Source organism: Lissotriton helveticus, chromosome 1_1 (assembly GCF_964261635.1).
Source record: "Lissotriton helveticus chromosome 1_1, aLisHel1.1, whole genome shotgun sequence".
NCBI lineage: Eukaryota > Metazoa > Chordata > Amphibia > Caudata > Salamandridae > Lissotriton > Lissotriton helveticus.
This window is the reverse complement of record NC_136057.1, coordinates 156,538,961-156,557,704: the sequence shown is the minus strand read 5'-3', so window position 1 is coordinate 156,557,704 and position 18,744 is coordinate 156,538,961. Positions and strand designations below refer to the sequence as shown.

Here is an 18,744-nt window from a genome sequence, read left to right as displayed (position 1 = left end):
GGGTCTTGGTGGGCGGCGATTGGGCTGATTCACGAAATGGCGGCCGACCCTCTGGAACGAGAATCACCCTGTGGCGGCGGGCCCGTGTTGCCTGATTGTGTGGGGAGCGGATCTGGTGGTTGTGAGCCGACGGTCAGAGATATCCTGGAAGCCCTGAGAGATCCCTGCACGCTTCCCTGGCCCTGGGCGTCTCGTTGGGTCCGCCACGATCTGCCGCCATTTTGGGCGGCCATCGCTTCTTGTCGCCCTCTTGTTTCGATGACTTCATTGCCTCGCCCCCCTCGATTGACTTGAGTGTCTCCGCCACTGAACGAAGATCGTGTAGAGTGCCGGTGACTTTGGGGCGCCCTGCTTTTCATGGTTCGAATCCCGGGGACTTGGATGCTGTACTGCGACCCTGTTTGACATTGTTGCCTGAAACTATTGTTGGACTGCCTCCTGTGCTTGCTTCGACGACTTTGCCTGTGTCTATACTTGGGGCCACCTCGCCCGATCCAGTGGCGCAACTGAACTCCTGTTTTTCACTGCTCGTGCTGCGATTGTTGATGCATCTACACTTTCGGTTCGGACTATTGCTCCCTTGTGGATCTATCTTCCCCCCATGTAGCTATGTTAGTCACCATTCCACTCGACTATATGCTGATTTCGTATTTAGTATGTGGTTTTACATTGCCATGTGGTGGGTGGGGTTTGTCGTTCGAAAGGGTTGGGGGTGAATTGTGCGACTTCTGTTTGATTCCCGGTATACGATTTAGTAGCATCATTGTTCTTAATCGTAGAAAGGTGGGCGGTCCCCTTCTCCTAATGTTTTATGGCGCGTGATGGGGTGTCGTCCTGGTCTGTCTCTGACTGTGCTTGTCTGGTTGGGCGGAGGGCTGCGGCCGCCCGTTCGGATTATAGTTATTCTTCTCCTCCCTCCTGTCTTCTTTTCTTCGCTTTTGTTGTTTTTTTGTCTCGTTCTTCTTTCTTACTTCTAGCTATATTTCGGGTTCTGGTTTAGGGCGACAGGCACGCTGTTTGAAGGGTAGGCCATAGCCTTCTACAGGGGTGCAGGGTGGGACGGGTGGGTTGGGTACTATTTTTTGTTTGTCCTCTGGTTCTATGGCCCTTTTCTATCTCTTTTTCGTGAGGCCGCGTCTGTCCTGACCTCCTCTGGTGTGTTTCGGGTGGGGGGTGTGGCGTCGTTAATCCTCCTGATATGTTTCGGCTGTCTTTCTCCCCGATTGCCATACCCCCACTTGGGTCGCTACTCCTTTTGTCTCCTGTCTTCCCGCCACGGGGGGCCTGGGTCGGCGTGTCTTCTTCCTTTCGTTTTTCTTATTTCCTTATTTCCCTTTTTATTGTCTTATTTTGTCTTCCCTCCATTTTCCTTTCCCTTCCCCTTCCCCTTCCCTACCTCGTCCCCCCCCCCCTTTTTTTCCTTTCGGTGTCCTAGAAGTTACTATGACGAGCTGGTTTTGGTGCATTGTCTATCCAATCCCTCTGTTCTGGCTTGGCAGTGTCTTGGGTGGTGGGCATGTTACGAAGAAAAGGCTCAGGGGCTGATTGTGTCTCACATATCCTGATTCCTTGAATGCATTGTATTGTCCCCCCCGCTCTTCTGGCCCCATGCCCCCTTATTAATGTTGAAGTTGATTGCGGGATATCGGATGCCTCCGTATTGAAAGTGAACCTGTCATACGTCTTCTCCCCATATTATAAAATTAAGCCTTATTTACTCCTGTGTTTTAGCCCTTTGGTTCCTGTATCTTTTCTCCCCCCCTTTTATGATTGTACGGCCTCTGCTTTGTATTGATTGATTCTGTGTTATTTGCCTGGTGACTCCTGATTGTTTTGTACATTGCGGCCGGCCGGCTTGGTTGTAGGCCTTGGCTTGTCTCTCCTTTTTTGATGTCAATAAAGGTTTTCAAAAAAAAATAAAATAAAAAAATAAAAATAAAGCTGAAGCCCAATACACACACTCAGCCTCTCCCCTGGATGGGTAGTCACACTCTAAGAGGCTTCTCGTCTGTATGGCTGCTCCTAGTATACACACTGCTGGGCAATCTCCATTAAATATGCTGGCATATTGTGTACACACTCCTATAAGTGATACAAGGTCCCTGGGGTATGCACTCCCAGACCAGCTCTCTGGTGTAAAAATAAATTGGATCTGTGCTGTTTAAACATGTTCAGACTTTTCCCTGTACAAAGCAGACACTGGTGACCCTCTCCTGCCAGAATGCGAGGCTTTTGCTGAAGCACTCCCAAGCCTTCTTCCTATCAGGACAGAGCCCCTCTTGTACATGAAGTGATAGGTCCCTGTTCTACAAAGATGCTGCCAAAGATACAAATGCTCCAACACCTCTCACATTAAGGATGCAGGGTTATGGTGTAAACACTACCAATGGCTTGCCCTGAAACAATGTTGGCACCCTGCTACACACAAAGCCAGACTCCTCCTTTAAAAGGACACTGGCCCCTTAGTGTGTGCTCGCACTAACTCTTCACACAGAAAGATGAAGACCTTCTTTTATAGATACACACATCCAAGATACATTTTTGTAAGACTAGTCTTTGAAGTACAAAATTGCAGGCTCTCTTCCTGTGAGGATGATGGCTTTCGGCATTTATACTCCAAGACCCTCTACTTTGAGGATGCTGACCTTTGACATGCGCTCTCCCAGAACGTTTCCTGTGAGAAAGGGTCCAGTTCGGTACGGATGTTGTCACCCACATATACCCTTTCAGAACCTATTCTGCGAGCATTATGCTCTGATATACACATTTCCATAAGCTATGCTGTAAGAATCCTTCCGCCTGATATACACACTCGAAGGGCTCTCCTGTGAGGAGGTTTGGTTTGAGTATACATACAAAAAGGGTTCTCTTCTCAAAGATGCCATTACCCATATACACCCTCTCAGATCATATCCTGTAAGAATCATGCCCCGCCATACACACAAAAATATCCTATCCAGCAAGACTCCTGCTCCCTGGTATGCACACCTTTAAAGGCCTCTTCTGTGAGGGTAGGTTTGGAAATACAAATGTAAAATGCTGTCACCCACATACACTCTCAGACTCCATCCTGTAAGAATCCTGGCCTCTGCTGTTCACACTTCAGGGTGGCGGCGCTCACCTCGAGATACCCCCATGTTGGGTCCCATCTTTAGCCGGGGATGGATGTGTATGATGGTGCTCCACACCAGGTCACAGGCGAAGTGTCCTGGGATAAACTGCATGGTGGCGGCAAGGTAGTCGCGGTGCTGGTAGCTCTCATCAGCGGAGTAATCTGGAAAAGAAATGAGATAACGTAAAAGCAGAAGACCTCTGCAAAGTTCTCAAACCTTGGCTGATCCTTCCTCAGCACTGATCCTGCCGATCGCACAGCAGGGCAGATGTGAGGGACAATGGAAGCGTCACTACGGGGTGCTACAAAATAAGGTCGGAGAACAGATGAAAAAGGTAGCAAAAACATGGACTGAACTAATACAGTAGGTATGGGTACATGCTACAACTACAGTATGGAAAAAGGGGCAATTAATTGAGTGTGAAGGACAATAGACAGTGAAGGTGGATCAACGTATAGCCGTTCAATTCAATCTGGCTGATGTAGGGAACTTCACTATGAGTGATGGGTGCAGAATATGAATCATGAACCAAAAGCAGGAAATGTACATGGAGACTGACAAGTGAACGAAAGGAGAGAAGAAAATGACTCTGCATAAGGAAGGACGAGCTAGAGGTAGAGACAAAAAGGGCTAGAAACAAACAGTGAAGTGAGGTGGAGGAACAGTGAAGTGAGGTGGAGGAACAGTGAAGTGAGGTGGAGGATGAGTGAGGTGAGGTGGAGGATGAGTGAGGTGAGGTGGAGGATGAGTGAGGTGAGGTGGAGGATGAGTGAGGTGAGGTGGAGGATGAGTGAGGTGAGGAGGAGGATGAGTGAGGTGGAGGATGAGTGAGGTGAGGAGGAGGATGAGCGAGGTGGAGGATAAAACATCACACTTGCAGGACGATGATGACAGGGAGGGGGAAAAAGTGGGAAGTGGAGTCTAGGCCTGGATACAGACAATGACAGCGGTGGAGGCTTAAAGTGATGCAGGAAGCAAAGGTGATGGATGAAAGCTGTGAAGGGGGAAAATATTGGAGGCGCAGGATGAAAGAGGCAAAGGTGGAAAAGGAAAGTGGAAATAGGTGTGGATGTGGAAGTAAAGGGTAGATGAGGTATATGAGGAAAGAGCTGGAGGACGAAAGAGGTGGGGACAGAAAATGAAAGAAAAGGAAGTGAAGGAGACACGAAAGAAGGAAAGAGGATTAAAATGGGCTTAAGTGACTTGTATGTGGAGAATAAAAGAACTAGATGTGAAGGATGACCGAGCATACGTGAAGGATAAATAACCTGAAAGCACAAGATGAGAGAGGGCTGGATGGCAGGTAAGCCTACAAGTGGGGGATTGGTAGAAGTCAAGAGAGGGAACCTCTGCTCACCATCATTCTGCATCACTCGCTGTCGATAGTTGTAGAGGGTTTCAGGCTTCCAGATGTCCTCCTCACTCTCTGCGACCAGCAGGGTATTACATACATGGCTGTCATGCAGGTCTTGAAGGAGCAGCCGCTGAGAAGAGACAGAGACTTACCATGAAGAATCATCAGAGATCACACCCTCCAGAGTACCAAAGAGCTCCACATCTGTAAGAACTGCATGGTTTCTCACTACATGCAGAGGCGGGCGTGCATCCATCACAGGGAGCCACCGTAAGTGGTCTTTAAAACTGGGCGCATTATGAGCTAGCAGGACAGGAGTTTACAAGGATTCAGCTTGAGATGGTTCTATGTATCCACCATCTAACAGGTTCCAACACCCCATGCACACTGTTGCCACCTTTATCAAATGTTGGGTGGATCAAGCCTGCACATAAAGGATGAATCTTGCCCATGCAGCGGAGAAGGGAAAGGCTGAACACAGGCTGAGGAGGAGGGGAGAAAGCAAAACACTAAGGCACCCGTCTCTGGACAGAGATGAAAGTATGCAGCTGCGCCTACAGATTTCTGTTACATAAGAAAGAGGCTAGCTAGTCTTCCACCTTAAGCCCAACACAGGCCTGATCTACTACAGAGAGCAACATCCCATAGTTGCCATGACGAAGGCGTATAAAATCTTCGCCCCAATATCACCATTATAACTTCAGTGCTGAAGCCCGGTATAAAACATAGCTGGAAAGAGTACAATACTAGGTTACTCTCAATGTAACCTTCTAGTTGGTTGGCCTCAGTGCTCTCTACCAATTTAACAGCATAAGCTAATAAAGAGATAGGTCTGAAGTTTGCAGGGTCAGAAGAGTTTAAACATTATTTTTTTTTAAGTGAAGGGCTCATGATCATCAGTTTTCAACTCATCTGGGACAGAGCCTGTGGTCAGTGACACAGTAATAATAAGTAGGATTCTGGGGCTGATGGCTTCTTTAGTCAGACAGGCACCGAGATAATCTGCATGGAACAGTATTTCATTTTGGCAGCCCTGAAAATATGTCAAAACTACAAAGCAACAATATGTATAATGAATGAATGTCCTACCTTCACTGTTTCTCCAGGTTTGTTAAAGATTGTGTAGGACTGTCCTTTCCACTTTAACTTCAATTAGATCACTTTGGATTCGGCTACTGCCCTAATTGATCCATTGAATATTTTTTTATATTCATATTATTACTATATTCTTTTATGGCTGGTTTTATTTATATTTGTATTATTATTTTATTCTTTAATGGCTGTTCAAAATGCAGCACAGATGTATTAAATGAATGAATGATTCAGCTTGTAACATCAAAAGAGGACTGTCCTTGAAAGTTTAAACTGTCCTACCCATTACCCAGCTCCAACACTTGGAGCCAGAGTCATCCTATCTGAAAAACACTGCTTAGCACTGAGGTCAAACGAAAAATAGAAAATCTTCTCTATGGTCGAGAGTTCTTTATGTGGGAGAGTTGGAAGAAGATGGTGGCAGTCTAGCATTACCATTAAAAGCAAAACAGATATCATGATCCGACCAAACTAATGCTACAAGGGTTTCGAACTCCAATCACTCAACTTGGCCAAACAGGAGATATAAAACATTATGTTAATGATAGGACCTGCCCTGTAAGCCGGACTAGTTGTAAGTCCTTGATAACTCACGGATATGGGAAATTTCCATACTTAACTACTTCAGTTCTCATTGGTTCCTCCATAGGAATTTTCACAATGAACTCATTTTTCTGGTTTCAATGAGCAAGATTCAAGCTACTCTTGTAAGATGCTCATGAGTTCAGGAGTGTCCCTCCTGCCCAGGGAGCACTAGTATGACATTTATGTTGGCTTGCCATTCATAAACCCCGCTTTCTGCGTTATGTAGCTCAGACACTCTTCCTTAACCTGCCTCTGAGAAAAACAGTTGTGTTGCTTCTTCAGAGAACTAGCACTCATTAAAATAGATTCTGGCTCGGGATTCCAGCAACACCTTCAATGAGCTTTATACAGTCATGCTACACAATACTCCAAATACCTTCTGAAAATCTTTAAGGAAATAAAAAATAGGGAGGGTCGCAGGAAATAGCAATTTAGAGTAGTTAACCTACATTCCAAGAAACTGCAACTCTCAAACAAACTAGAATTTACAGCCCAAAAGCACTTGATAGAATGAGAGCCAAGGCGTGAGCTTAGCAACCAAGAATTAAATTGGTTAACTTCTCTAGTCATAATCAAATATTCCCAAATGAAATTAAAAGTATATAACGCACAAATTGCAAAGAGTTGCCCAAGGAATCCAGGGGTAATGTTATGGTTTCCACACGGCTGCGCTCTTTATGATGAAACTGTTCATATATTGTGAACATTGAGCGCACCCCCTACTGATATGCACATAGAATGCTTGATCATGAAAATCCCAGAATGTGTCTATTCCATGGTCTACACTTTTTCTATCCAATTTAATGGCTACTATGTCATTCCTTTTTCATGATTTATCTAGCCAAATTCACCAAATACAATACAAATGGGGCTGAAGGAGATGAAAAATATTATATGAGGTTTGTGCTTGCCACCAGCTTACTTCACAGTTGGTGGTAACCAAACCTTTAGGAGGCTTTAATATAAGTGAAAGCAGAAAGCATTGGAGTTCTAATTGGAAGAGATGGGTGTCTAAAGGAATGTGTACTGAATTGTAATATCTCTATTTAAGATCTAGTACTTAAATACTAGCTTCCTAATAATTTTTCTTGTGAAAATAGAAGCTTGTGGATTCCCTAAAACATGCCTTCGAAGTACTTGTTTCTGTGGAATGTAATGCTCCAAGGACGCTCACTGTTTTATTCTCAAAAACAATTCCCACTAAAGCCTCAGTTATATAGAAATCTAGAATTTCATCAGGGTTAGATGGACTGAAATCAAAAGTTAAGGCTCTATGGGAATCTGAATTGAATCGAGACGGACTGATATGCGTTCCAGATACAGTTTGGTCTAAAATCCACTTTATTTCACAATCCGCATGCATGATGCAAACTTTGTTCTTATGCAAGTCTTTATTATACTCTTGCTCCTCTTAGTAAAATAAATACAGGAAATCAGTATACTCATGGCTGCGTAATTCTCATACTAGCAATTTATATTCAAACATTTTTACGAACCCTAAGGTAAACAAATTTGGGAAAAACGTCAGGCAAAGAATATTTAAACCAGCATCTTTTCTGTTCCCTTTTCCATCGGTAATCTATTTCTAGGTGGATATCATAATGTATAGTGCCAGTGCTGAAAATTGGGTAAATTGATATTTTATTACTGGTCACTTTGCAAATTATTACTTTAATCTCGAAGTCCTGTGACAAAATAACTTTCAGAGCTTGGTGGAATCTTGTACATTATAAAAACAGACTAGAGAGACAGAACCTTAATTCTTTAGTTAACAATTAAACACAATGAAATGTGGTTCCAAGTGAAAAATTATCTTTTCAAATGTACTGCACTATCCTCTAATGAGGTCACATATTTAACACACTCTATTTGCAGCCTATATTATGTCTGAAATACTTTTTTTAATTCTATATTTATAGCAATATTTATTAACTTTCAGCATCATGTTATAGTAGTACTCTTTCTCCTTTTAATCAAATACATAACAGTCTCTTTCCTCTCTTCCCCTTTTACTTTATATCACCCTGCTTTTACCATTCTGGGCTAACTCCATACTTATTGCGTTTACTGTTATGCATAAGCATTGCATTTGGTTTGCAAGCTATGGTATTCATGACTACTGAGCAAGTGATGCACTTAGGCACTAACAATAAGATGTGAATTTCAGTGTTTAAACATATTATTTTTCTACCTAATTTTGTAAAGCCTGTGTCCAACTAATGGGTGCAAGTGTTTACAAATGCATGTGCTCCTAATGCATCTTAGGTGTGTAAAGGTACTGAACTCTTTGTATTGAAAAGTAACTCTGTGCACAGGTGACAGTTGATGACTTGTGTTCAGCATGTTCCACACAAAGTTTTTGTCTCTGCAAAAAGTTTCCAACAGGGCCAAAACTCTCCGTACTACATACTAAGTATTGTAAGCAACCTTGAGTTATTAGACAGAATGGTCTAAGCAGGAAACTTTCAACTTAACATAGAGGACTGTGTGCACCAGGTACTTACCCATGTTCATGAGATTATTTAACTTCAGAAGATGATGTATCCGTAACGTTTTCACCACAGTATGAAGGTTGCACGTAGTAGGACATATAGCACCTATAGATCTTGGTTATTTTAAGTGAATAGTCTCTTTGAACACGTTTTGCATACAGCTTACACTGTACTTAGTAGATCCTTTTTAATACTCTGCAGTGCATTTCTCACGAGTGTTCTAGGTCTGCAAGCAGTGTGCTACAGAGTAAACTCTCTCCATAAAGTAAACCTTATTTACTGTATCCACTTTTCTACTCATATCTACTTCACCGTAGGTTCAGTGACTGTGAGGGATTTGATAGAAGTAAAGACTGTTGGTAGTAGGGCATTAGTTATATAACAGGGCTTGAATATCTCAATGAACTTGGTTTTCCCTGAACAGTTGAATACATATTGAGCACTGTGTGCAGTACAAGTTAGCCTATTATCTGTGGTTGATAGCCAACTTGAACTATGCCACCCATGAATTGTATGGTATTTGTAGGAAGCCGGCTCTCTATATAGTGTACCAAAACAAGGTACACTGTGCTGAGTGTCCAGGCAACCCTTATTGGTTTACAGAGGCAAAAATGATAACACTAAATGCTCTCCTTTGTGGCAGTGTGGCGTGCAGTCTAGGCTCATCATATGGTAGTGTTAAGCATAAGTTTCTCACAGAGGCATTAAATAAGATACACAATAAGACACACAATCAAAGGATAAATCTGAGAACAATTTTAAAAAAGAACTCATTTTTATATAGATTGAGATTCCAAGAACTTTTTAAGCAAGGACTTTTTAAAATATCGACTTTCACGCAGAGTGCTTCCCTATAGGAGAAATAGTAATATGCGGTGTACAGGTACTTGCAAGAGGTTTCCGGGAGTCCCCTGGAGGACTTAAGAGGCTAGAGGGGTAAGTCCAAAGTACCACCAGCAGCTAGAGTTTACCTGCCCTGGGGCGTCCAGGTGCAGAGGTGCTGGCCGGGTTGCTAGCCTTGCACGCTACACCAAATGAGGGGGTAGGGGCCACTTAAAAACAGGCTGGGAGCAGGACTTGGGGACAACTCCAGGAGCTCCTAATGGGGGGCTTGTTTCACAGGGGTCCCGGGAGGAATGCAATACAGTCAGTTCTCAAGAACCAGGGGCAGAGGGGTTAGGTCAGCTGGGCTTGAGTGTTGCAGGTGCTTGCTGTTGTTGGCCTCGCCGGTTGCGGGTGCAAAAATCATGATAGCTGGGCCACTCTGAAGATGGGTCTCAGTGGGGCTTATGTCACTCGTCAGCTGCTTGGTCTCGATGTCGTTCAAGTCTGGATTGGACTCAAACAGTTTTTGGTTCCTGCAAGGGGTCCAGTACCCTGGGTATTGGTGCTGTGCAGCTCCAATTGGTCTTGGCTTCACCTCCCTTGGTGGGTGGATGGATCTGACCATCCAGAGAGCATGGTGACCTCTTCCTGGGTGACTGCTGAGTTGGTAAGACCGGAGAGCAGCAGCACAGTAAACCGGACTCTGCTGTTTTGGTGCCTGCTGACTGCAGGGGAATAGCTCCTCACCTCCAAGGGAGATGTAAATGTAAATGTAAATGTACAGGAATTTATATAGCGCAAATCACCGAGCGGTTTCTAAGCGCTTGCTTAGGGAACCCGTCCTGGTATTCCCCTGTGAGATAACCCCGGCAGGGTATCCGCAAGGTGAAAGCCAGGCATCCCACCGCGAGGGGCCGTTGTGGAGATTAAGCAAGCTATTGCCCAGAGTCGCAGAGTGTGAACCCGTGAATCGAGTAGGCACCGGAGCGAGAATTGTCGAGTCCATGGACATTTTAGGACTCAAGACCCCGCCGAGCCGGGAATTGAACCCTGGTCCCGGGCTGACATCTGCTTCCAGGTCTGCCTCCTCTAACCAGTGAGCCACACTTCTCCACGGAGATTTCTGGCAATTTGTGAAGGGAAGGCAGTCTACCGAAGTTCCGAGTCGGTTTCTTCATGAATGTCGAGACTGGTGCAGGCCGGCAGGGTTTGGCGCCAAAATGTCCCCAGCAGGTCTTCAGTTCTTGTTTTCATGGCTCTTCTTTGGGTCTGTCGAATCAGAGTGCCTGGCATCAGGGGTGCCACCTAAATACTCAATTATGGGTCGTTGAAGGGAGTGACAAGAAGGAGCCACTGGACTTCTTACCTTTAGGGTGACTACACCCCATATAAGACAACTTCCTGTGGGAAGTGGGCATAACACTGACCCAATTAACCTAATTCCACCAAAAACCAAGATGGCAAGAATTCTAGTTTTCTTGTTCACATTAGGTAGCCCACCTTCGGGGTGGAACTGGCCTGATAGTGAATAAGCCTCCTGACTATTTTCCCACCTTTCCTGTAGACAAATGGGCCAGGGCAGGGGGTGGCATTTCCACTGTCTGGGGGAAACCTGGGTCTCATATCAAAGGAGGGAGAGGCATTTGAAGCCTCCTGCCTGGATTATGCTGATTATTAATGGGTAATTGGAGTGTTTTAACTTTTATTTTCACCTTATATTTTTCTCAGTAATTTGCATGCCTGCTGGTAAGTGACATTGTGTGGCTCCGTTTGTACTCTGTCCCACCAGTGCAATGACGCCAGAGCCCCATATCGCCCCCACCCCTGCGTGCAGACATCAGCTCCTTCCATCCCCTCTTCCGACACTGATCCGAGCTCGCTCCCTCATTTTTCTATCTTTGCCAGACTTATTTTGCAAATATTTTTTACAGTGTGTGAGGGACATGTCTCCCCCTGTAACTAGGTCTGTAAACTCCATAAGGTGTGCCATAAGCAGATGTCGGGTATGTCGCTGGTGTTTGGGTTCCTCACATGACTCAGTCATGTAACAACTGTACCAGGATGAACATGAAGGCCATGCTAGACCTCAAGGCCAAGCTCTACGTCACTTAACACGGTAAGAATGTGCACAGGTGCTGAAGAAAGAACAGATTGTCCTAAAGGTGAAAATAAAAGTTAAAACACACCATTTTACAATTTTAAACAAACAAAATCTCAGAAATTAACCAGTTATAGTTATCTCAAGTAACTATAGTTCATTCCCTAAAGTACTTACAACTTGTGCCCTCGCCATGCACAGTGTTATCAATGATGTCATTTCAGATGTCATTAGGGATGTTATCAATGCAGTCATTGAACATATCATAAGTGATATAATATGTAAGGGTTGAAGCAGTGCATGCTGTGGCTCCCAATGACCCTTGCATTGTGGGTGTCCTGGGTGAGCACTTAACAAAAATAAAAAAATAAAAAGGGCTGGCTCTCACAAGGGGAGCCGGCTGGGGCTGCAGGGGCACTAAGGCTCCCACTCCAACGTTAATGTAAATGTGGGTGCCCCGTGTAGGCACCAGGGCACTCATGCTGTCTCCCTGTGGAACACACAATATGGGTCAGCTGGGGCCGCCGGGCCCTGGGACTCTCCCTGCGGCTCCCAGTAAAAATTAAACACGTGGGTGTACCGGTTGGTGAGGTGGAGAAGAGGCTCAAAACTGCACTGTATACAGGATGGCTCCGATTAAGAGGAGCCTCTGCAGAGTCAGGTGTGACTTTGGCGCAAAAAACAAGGTGGTTTGTGTCATCTGGAGGTGGTCCACACCTCGATGAAACGAGGCTGCCTTCAAGAGCCAATCATCAAGGCATTTAAAACTGATATTACCAACCTCTGAATATGTGAAGCAATCACCATCATCACTTTCATGAACAGGCGAGGGTACTGGTGCGGCCGAGTGCAAGCAAAGGAAACCAAAAATGGTCTTAGCCGACATGATACTGCAGGTAATGTTTGAAGGACTGCAGGACGGGGATGTGGAAATAGGCATCTGCATATCCAATGCCTCCACCCAGTTGCCTGAATTCAGGGTAGGCAGAACTTGGGCCAGAGTGAGCATCCTGAACTTGTCCCTTTTGAGCAAGAAGTTCCAAGGGCAAAGGTCTACAGTAGGTCAAACTCCATCATTGTCCATTGTCGCATGAGTAGCATCCAGTCACTATTTTTGCTGCTGGCACCCTCTCAATACTCCCTTGTCCAAAAGAGCCTAGACCTCCCTATGTGAAATGGACAAGTGGTCCTCCAGAAGTCTCTGTGGGGTAGGCGACATATGGGGAAGAGGTGGAAAGGAAAGGTAGGGTGTATACATCCTGGACAATTTGAATCATCCATCTGTCCGATGTGATTCTGTGCCACTCGTGCACACAGTAACGTATCCTGCCTCTAACAGGGTGACAATGGGCCACTGAGGGTAAGCAAAAAGTAATGTAGGAGTGGCGGCAAGAGACCGGACAGTGCATTGCCCATGATGACCTGGACACTGTTGGCCGAATCCCTGACCTCAACCTTAAAAGGACTGGGAGGTCTGTTGTTGCAGAAGCAGGCCTTGGCGTTGCCTCTGCTGGATGCCTCTCCCGAAGTCTCGAAAAGGAAGATGCTGTTGGAGATACTGGTGCATGGGTGTTCAAAGACCAATGGAGCGTGCTTTGGTTCTGCTTTCTTTGAAGAGCCCCAGGGCAGAATCTGTTTTCATCTCCAAGGAGATGGGTGCTATCACATGGCATGTCCATTAGGGATGCCTAGATGTCACTGGAGAAGCCCCAGGATCACATCCAGCCCTGGTGGCGAGGCATCACACGGGTACTGACTGCCCAACCTAAGCAATCGTTAGTGTCCAGTCCTGATCTGATGACGTACTTCACAGCGTCTTATCCAACTTGTATGATCAGAGTCAAACTGGCGCAAAACCGATCAGGGATTGCAGGCAAGATTTCGCACCCCATGTCCCATATTGTGTGCAATTAACGTCCTAAGGGGCAACTGGAGTTGACTGATCTGAGGGCTAGGTTGGCAGATGAGAACATTCTATTCCCAAAGCCCTCCATGTGTTTGGACTTCCTATATGGGGGAGTATGCAGGAAAGAGTTTGGGTAAAACCCAATTGTGAAAGCTTGTAGCACAAGACTCTCAGGAGTAAGATACTGGAGGAGGAAAGATGGATCCCCTAGAGCAGGTCTGTGCCTTCTAGAAATTTGCCTATTCACAGGTGGGAAAGAACCAGGTCTGGACCAAGTACCAGTTACGGTATCTGTTAGGGCTCCAGTGAACACAAGAGTGGCTCTGAAGAAGTGTCCTAGGCTGCAGTACTTCTACAAGAACAGTGGTTTACACCTCTGCTGGTGGCAGCTAGAGGTAGAGGATTTCCATAGACCAGCTGAGGACCAGAGCAAAAGATGCTGACTCCTCAGTGGAAGGGCCAGGTGAAGAGTTAATGCCAGTGTCAGGGGACATATCTAATCCACTGGCATTTTGGAGGTTCAAAAAATGGTTTCTATTCCTCAAAGATGGGAATCATCATCACCATCATGGGGTTCTCAATCTGAAAAATGTGTCAACAGTGGCAATGTCTGATCTGAGTCAGAACGGGGCTCCATGAGCTGTGTTTATGGTTGAAGTTGGAAAGAATTTTATCGAGGTGGATTCACTTCCAAGTCCGAAAGGACAATCTGTTCTTTCTTCAGCACCTGTGCACATTCTTACCGTGTTAAGTGACGTAGAGCTTGGCCTTGAGGTCTAGCATGGCCTTCATGTTCATCCTGGTACAGTTGTTACATGACTGAGTCATGTGAGGAACCCAAACACCAGCGACATACCCGACATCTGCTTATGGCACACCTTATGGAGTTTACAGACCTAGTTACAGGGGGAGACATGTCCCTCACACACTGTAAAAAATATTTGCAAAATAAGTCTGGCAAAGATAGAAAAATGAGGGAGCGAGCTCGGATCAGAGTCGGAAGAGGGGATGGAAGGAGCTGATGTCTGCACGCAGGGGTGGGGGCGATATGGGGCTCTGGCGTCATTGCACTGGTGGGACAGAGTACAAACGGAGCCACACAATGTCACTTACCAGCAGGCATGCAAATTACTGAGAAAAATATAGGTATCAAGATTGATGCCTGGAGATATTCACAAGGTGAGGAATCTACAGTAAGAGGTATCCCTCACAATGACAATACAAAAGACCAAAGGAAGAAGACCACTGACCAATAGTAAACATATGTACATATAATTTGTATTATTTTTCCACAAAAAAAGAGCAATTACCTGGCGAATCAGTACAGCGGCCTCAGAGGCCAGATGTAAAAACAAGAGCAAAACACAAGCAATGAAATAAATAGTATATTCCATATTACCTGATTTACAACACGGCAGATCTCTCCAATATTTCTGACAATGACTTGGTGGAGACGAAGGCTTTCGTCTATTTCATCCTCATCCTTTATCTTGGAGTAGCTTGTAGTTCTATTGAGGTGCACAAGAAGAAAGTAGACGTTACTCACAAGAGTGAAAATGCAGCAGGGTCTGTACCAGCAAAGAAGAAAGGTGAGTGAAGAAATGGAAAGCCAAATGCCAGCGGAACCAGTTGTCTTGTTGCAAGAGCCAACATATGAAACAATCCACATAAAAAGTCTTAAATTAAAATAATGGATGGCATTTTAAAATTAAGATAAGATGGTTTTGAATGTAAAATAAATGGTTTAATATTGAAAATGTATATGTTTTCAATGTAGTATACAGGTTAGATCACTGTACAAAAGGACACTGAATTCTAAACGTAAATGTTGTAAGGACCCCTTCTATTATTGTTCTAAAGCTTTTCTCATGTGTCAGTCAGACAATTCAGTGTGTAAATAGTCAATATTAGGTAAGGAGCAACAATATACAATTTACAAATACCTATGCTTGTATTTCATTGTAAAGTGCACTCTGAATTGTGTCATTTCTTGTTGCTCCAGAAGTGAAGCAAACGGTGTGGCACTAACCTCCCGCCCTCTGCTCCTACCATCACCTACTATCTTCTGCCCATTACTTTCTTCCAACCTGTGCCCACCCTCTGAGCCCAATCTCCACCATTTACCAGTCATCCTCTGCCCACCAGCTATGATCTTCTGACAAACCTTTCAACACACCCATCACACCTTTTGCGATACGACAGAGAGTACAAGTGCAAACGTTTACCGGGTGTGAGAATAAACCTCCACTCGATCGTGGTGGATCTTTATGATCAGCCAGAAATCAGGCATTAACGGACACTTGGGGTCTGGTTCACTCATGACCGGCTCCTCACCCTCGGAGTCACTGCTGCCACCGTCATAACCTGTAAACACAAAAAGGGAATTCACACCAAGCAGAAAGTAAAAGTCCGCAAATGGTAATCGAGTTCTCCCAACCCTCATTGCACAAAAGAGAAAATACTGGAGGCGCAAAGCCAACATAAAGCTCATACCAAGGGGAGCCAAGCTATCTAACACAACACAATCTTCATGCACCACACTGTCAGATCAGCTACTCAAGGCACGGAGTGCTCAGAGATAACTGGGAAATCCTTATAACAAGTACTGCTAGCTGTCCCTGGACCCAAAAGAGCAAGGTGCTACTAGAAGGTGACTTAAAGCCAAGATCTGCCTGTTGAGAGTCTGGCATTTGAGAAGGCTTTAGCTGTGTTACCATCCTTTTTGTTTTTAATTTAAAACAATGATGTTATACTTACATATAAGGGCTTTATTAATGATATCTTCAGCCATAAGTCTGTTCATATGGCATTTACTATTTGCTTGCACCCGCCATTGTCTTCAATACAGGGAATGGGACATGCCACTAGTGTCTTTAACTGATTCACAAAAGGGGTGGTGATGGACGGAGCATCTGAACCAATCAAACACTCACACCCAGTCAAAAGATCTGGGTTTGATCCATCACCGTTCTTTAGCCCACTCTGCCACCCCAGTTCAGACACGGCTATATGCACCACCCCCTTTTGTACTGCTTTTGGCCACCATAAGTGTGGCAGGGTATGCTCAGACGTGAGTCCCTTGCTCACTTTGCCACTGGATTCAGGCAAGCCGGGCTGAAGACGGCTGTAATGCCAGAAACCGGTCCTCGGAAGCTTGTTTACGGTCCAGAGAAGGCAAGGCTTGGCAGTTCGGGCTGGACTGTTCCCATGAGGCACAGGGTCAGGCTGATTTGCATATAGCCATGTCTGAACTGGGGTGGCAGAGTGGGCAAAAGAACGGTGATGGATTAAACCCAGATCTTTTGACTGGGTGTGAGTGTTTGATTGGTTCAGATGCTCCGTCCATCACCACCCCCCCCCCCCACCCCCTTTTGTACCGTTTAACTGATTCACAGCATTCTAATTGTGCACAATGTGCGTGCACGGCCTAAAAGTAGCCCCCTTCAGTGCCAGGGGTACTTAGCTTCTGTGCCTTAAAACTACATAAAATACAGTTTTACAAGGATTAGCAAGCTTCAGCCATTGGTTCTCTTCAAATGTGAGTAATAGCTTTTTTTCTTGATCACATCTGGACATCTATTTCAAATGCAAAGTATAGACATTCTCTCACGAGTTTTAATAATTATGTTTTTCTTTTAAACTGTCAATGTCTATGGCACTGTCGTGCAACTAAATAAAAAATAAAATTGCATGTTTGCCAAGACCAGACCTACTGGCTTTGCCAAAGCTTCTTTGGCTTTGACTCACATCTGATAGCACTGGAAAACAGTTAACTTGCTCTTGAGGGGTGGGTTAGGGTACAATGCTCAAGTATACTTAACACTGAAATTGCACAAAATGAATTTAAAGTTCAGGCAGGAACTCGAAGGGAAAACGGCTCTCTACAAAATGATGATACTCCTGCGCTTCCTTTATGGACTGCTAAACTTCCCGCTCCATCTCCCACGCCAATGGTTTCGCTCCCTTGGCAAACTAGTGACATCATTCCTTTGGGGCAATTCCAGACCGAGGGTGGCATTGGCCCACTGTCAGAAAGCTACATATGACGGGAGAACAGGAGTGTTTGACCTATTCCTCTACTATATAGCAACGTGTCTCTTGGCAATCAATGACTGGTTCAATGGGGGCTGATCGGACTCGGCATACCGGCAGGAGCCGTAAGGTCTGGGGTTCTCAAGGCTTCAAGATATGCTCTACGGATCAGCAATTCCACAAAGTTACCCAGCAGTGACGAGATCGGTCCTCCTGTTTTCGCGGTCCACGTTGCATAATATCCAATGGGATGCCAAACTCACACTTCAGACACCGCTGCGGCGGGGGACGTGGACCAGGGATGTAGGGACACTGGAAGGATTCCAAAAGTGGGACCCCATTGGCATCTCACAAATAGGAAATATCTGGTTGGATACTTTTCAGGGCCTGCAGGAGCAAATTTCCCTCAACGCCAATCAGTTGACATGGTCCTGTGAGGTCATACAGAAATACTGGGTAGAGGTGGTTAGAGAGCTGGGTGAGGCCCTGGGTTGGGAGGTTCCACTCTGTCCTCAAGTATTGATCTTAGGAATAATGGAGGGGATGGGCGGCACTACAGCAGATCGGGCTTTCCTGGGTACTGCCAGCATGGTTGCCAAAAGAGATATAGCGGCCAGATGGAAAACCCTTTCTCAACTTGGGTCTACTTATGTTAACTCTAACCTTGGGTGCCAGGCTAGGAATAAGGAGATGCAGTATGGTGCATCCTGTGGCATACAGGCGGATGTGGGCGACTTGCTTGTACAAAGATCGGACGAGGAAGCTTGTCAAACATTGCTTGCAAGAAGAATAGCGCTCAGGATCTGAAAATCCATGTCTACCATGAAAAGACAAGTTTTGAGCATGGAACTACAGCAACTAGCAATCTAGGAACATATATTGTACAACATCCAAGATATCAACCTCTCAGCAGCTGTGGAGCAGCCTCCTCGTTTAACATGATAGGTCTGGCGACCCATGTCACCGAACAATAGCTATTCTCAATCGCTACAATGGTGCATCCACGATTAATGAAAAAGTCTCCCAGCTTTAGGTGTGCACTGTTTTTGTAAAATAAATAAATAAAAACCACAGCTAGATAACACTCTACTTCTCTGCCTGTGTTTTTTTTTTAAATGGCTAAAACTGATTCTCTATGTCATCAGTCAAGAGGGCCAGGCCAATAAGTGCACAGACCGACAGCCTGCAGAGTTAGTAAAAAGAGAGATGGTTTCTCAATGAAGCTAGAAGAGCAGCACGTTGGCAAA

General features: G+C 45.2%; 1 protein-coding gene across 7 annotated transcripts in view; it reads right to left on the bottom strand.

Moving 5' to 3' along the window:
* Window positions 1-18,744, bottom strand: part of SZT2 (SZT2 subunit of KICSTOR complex) — an 804,663-nt gene that overhangs the window by 368,201 nt on the left and 417,718 nt on the right. For all 7 annotated transcript variants that reach the window (XM_078659317.1, XM_078659363.1, XM_078659315.1 and 4 more), the window contains 4 exons: window positions 15,691-15,829; window positions 14,865-14,973; window positions 4,471-4,597; window positions 3,122-3,274 (listed from right to left, as the gene is read on the bottom strand). In XM_078659317.1, the coding sequence (XP_078515443.1) occupies window positions 3,122-3,274; window positions 4,471-4,597; window positions 14,865-14,973; window positions 15,691-15,829 (528 nt within the window). The remainder of the gene's footprint in view (window positions 1-3,121; window positions 3,275-4,470; window positions 4,598-14,864; window positions 14,974-15,690; window positions 15,830-18,744) is intronic.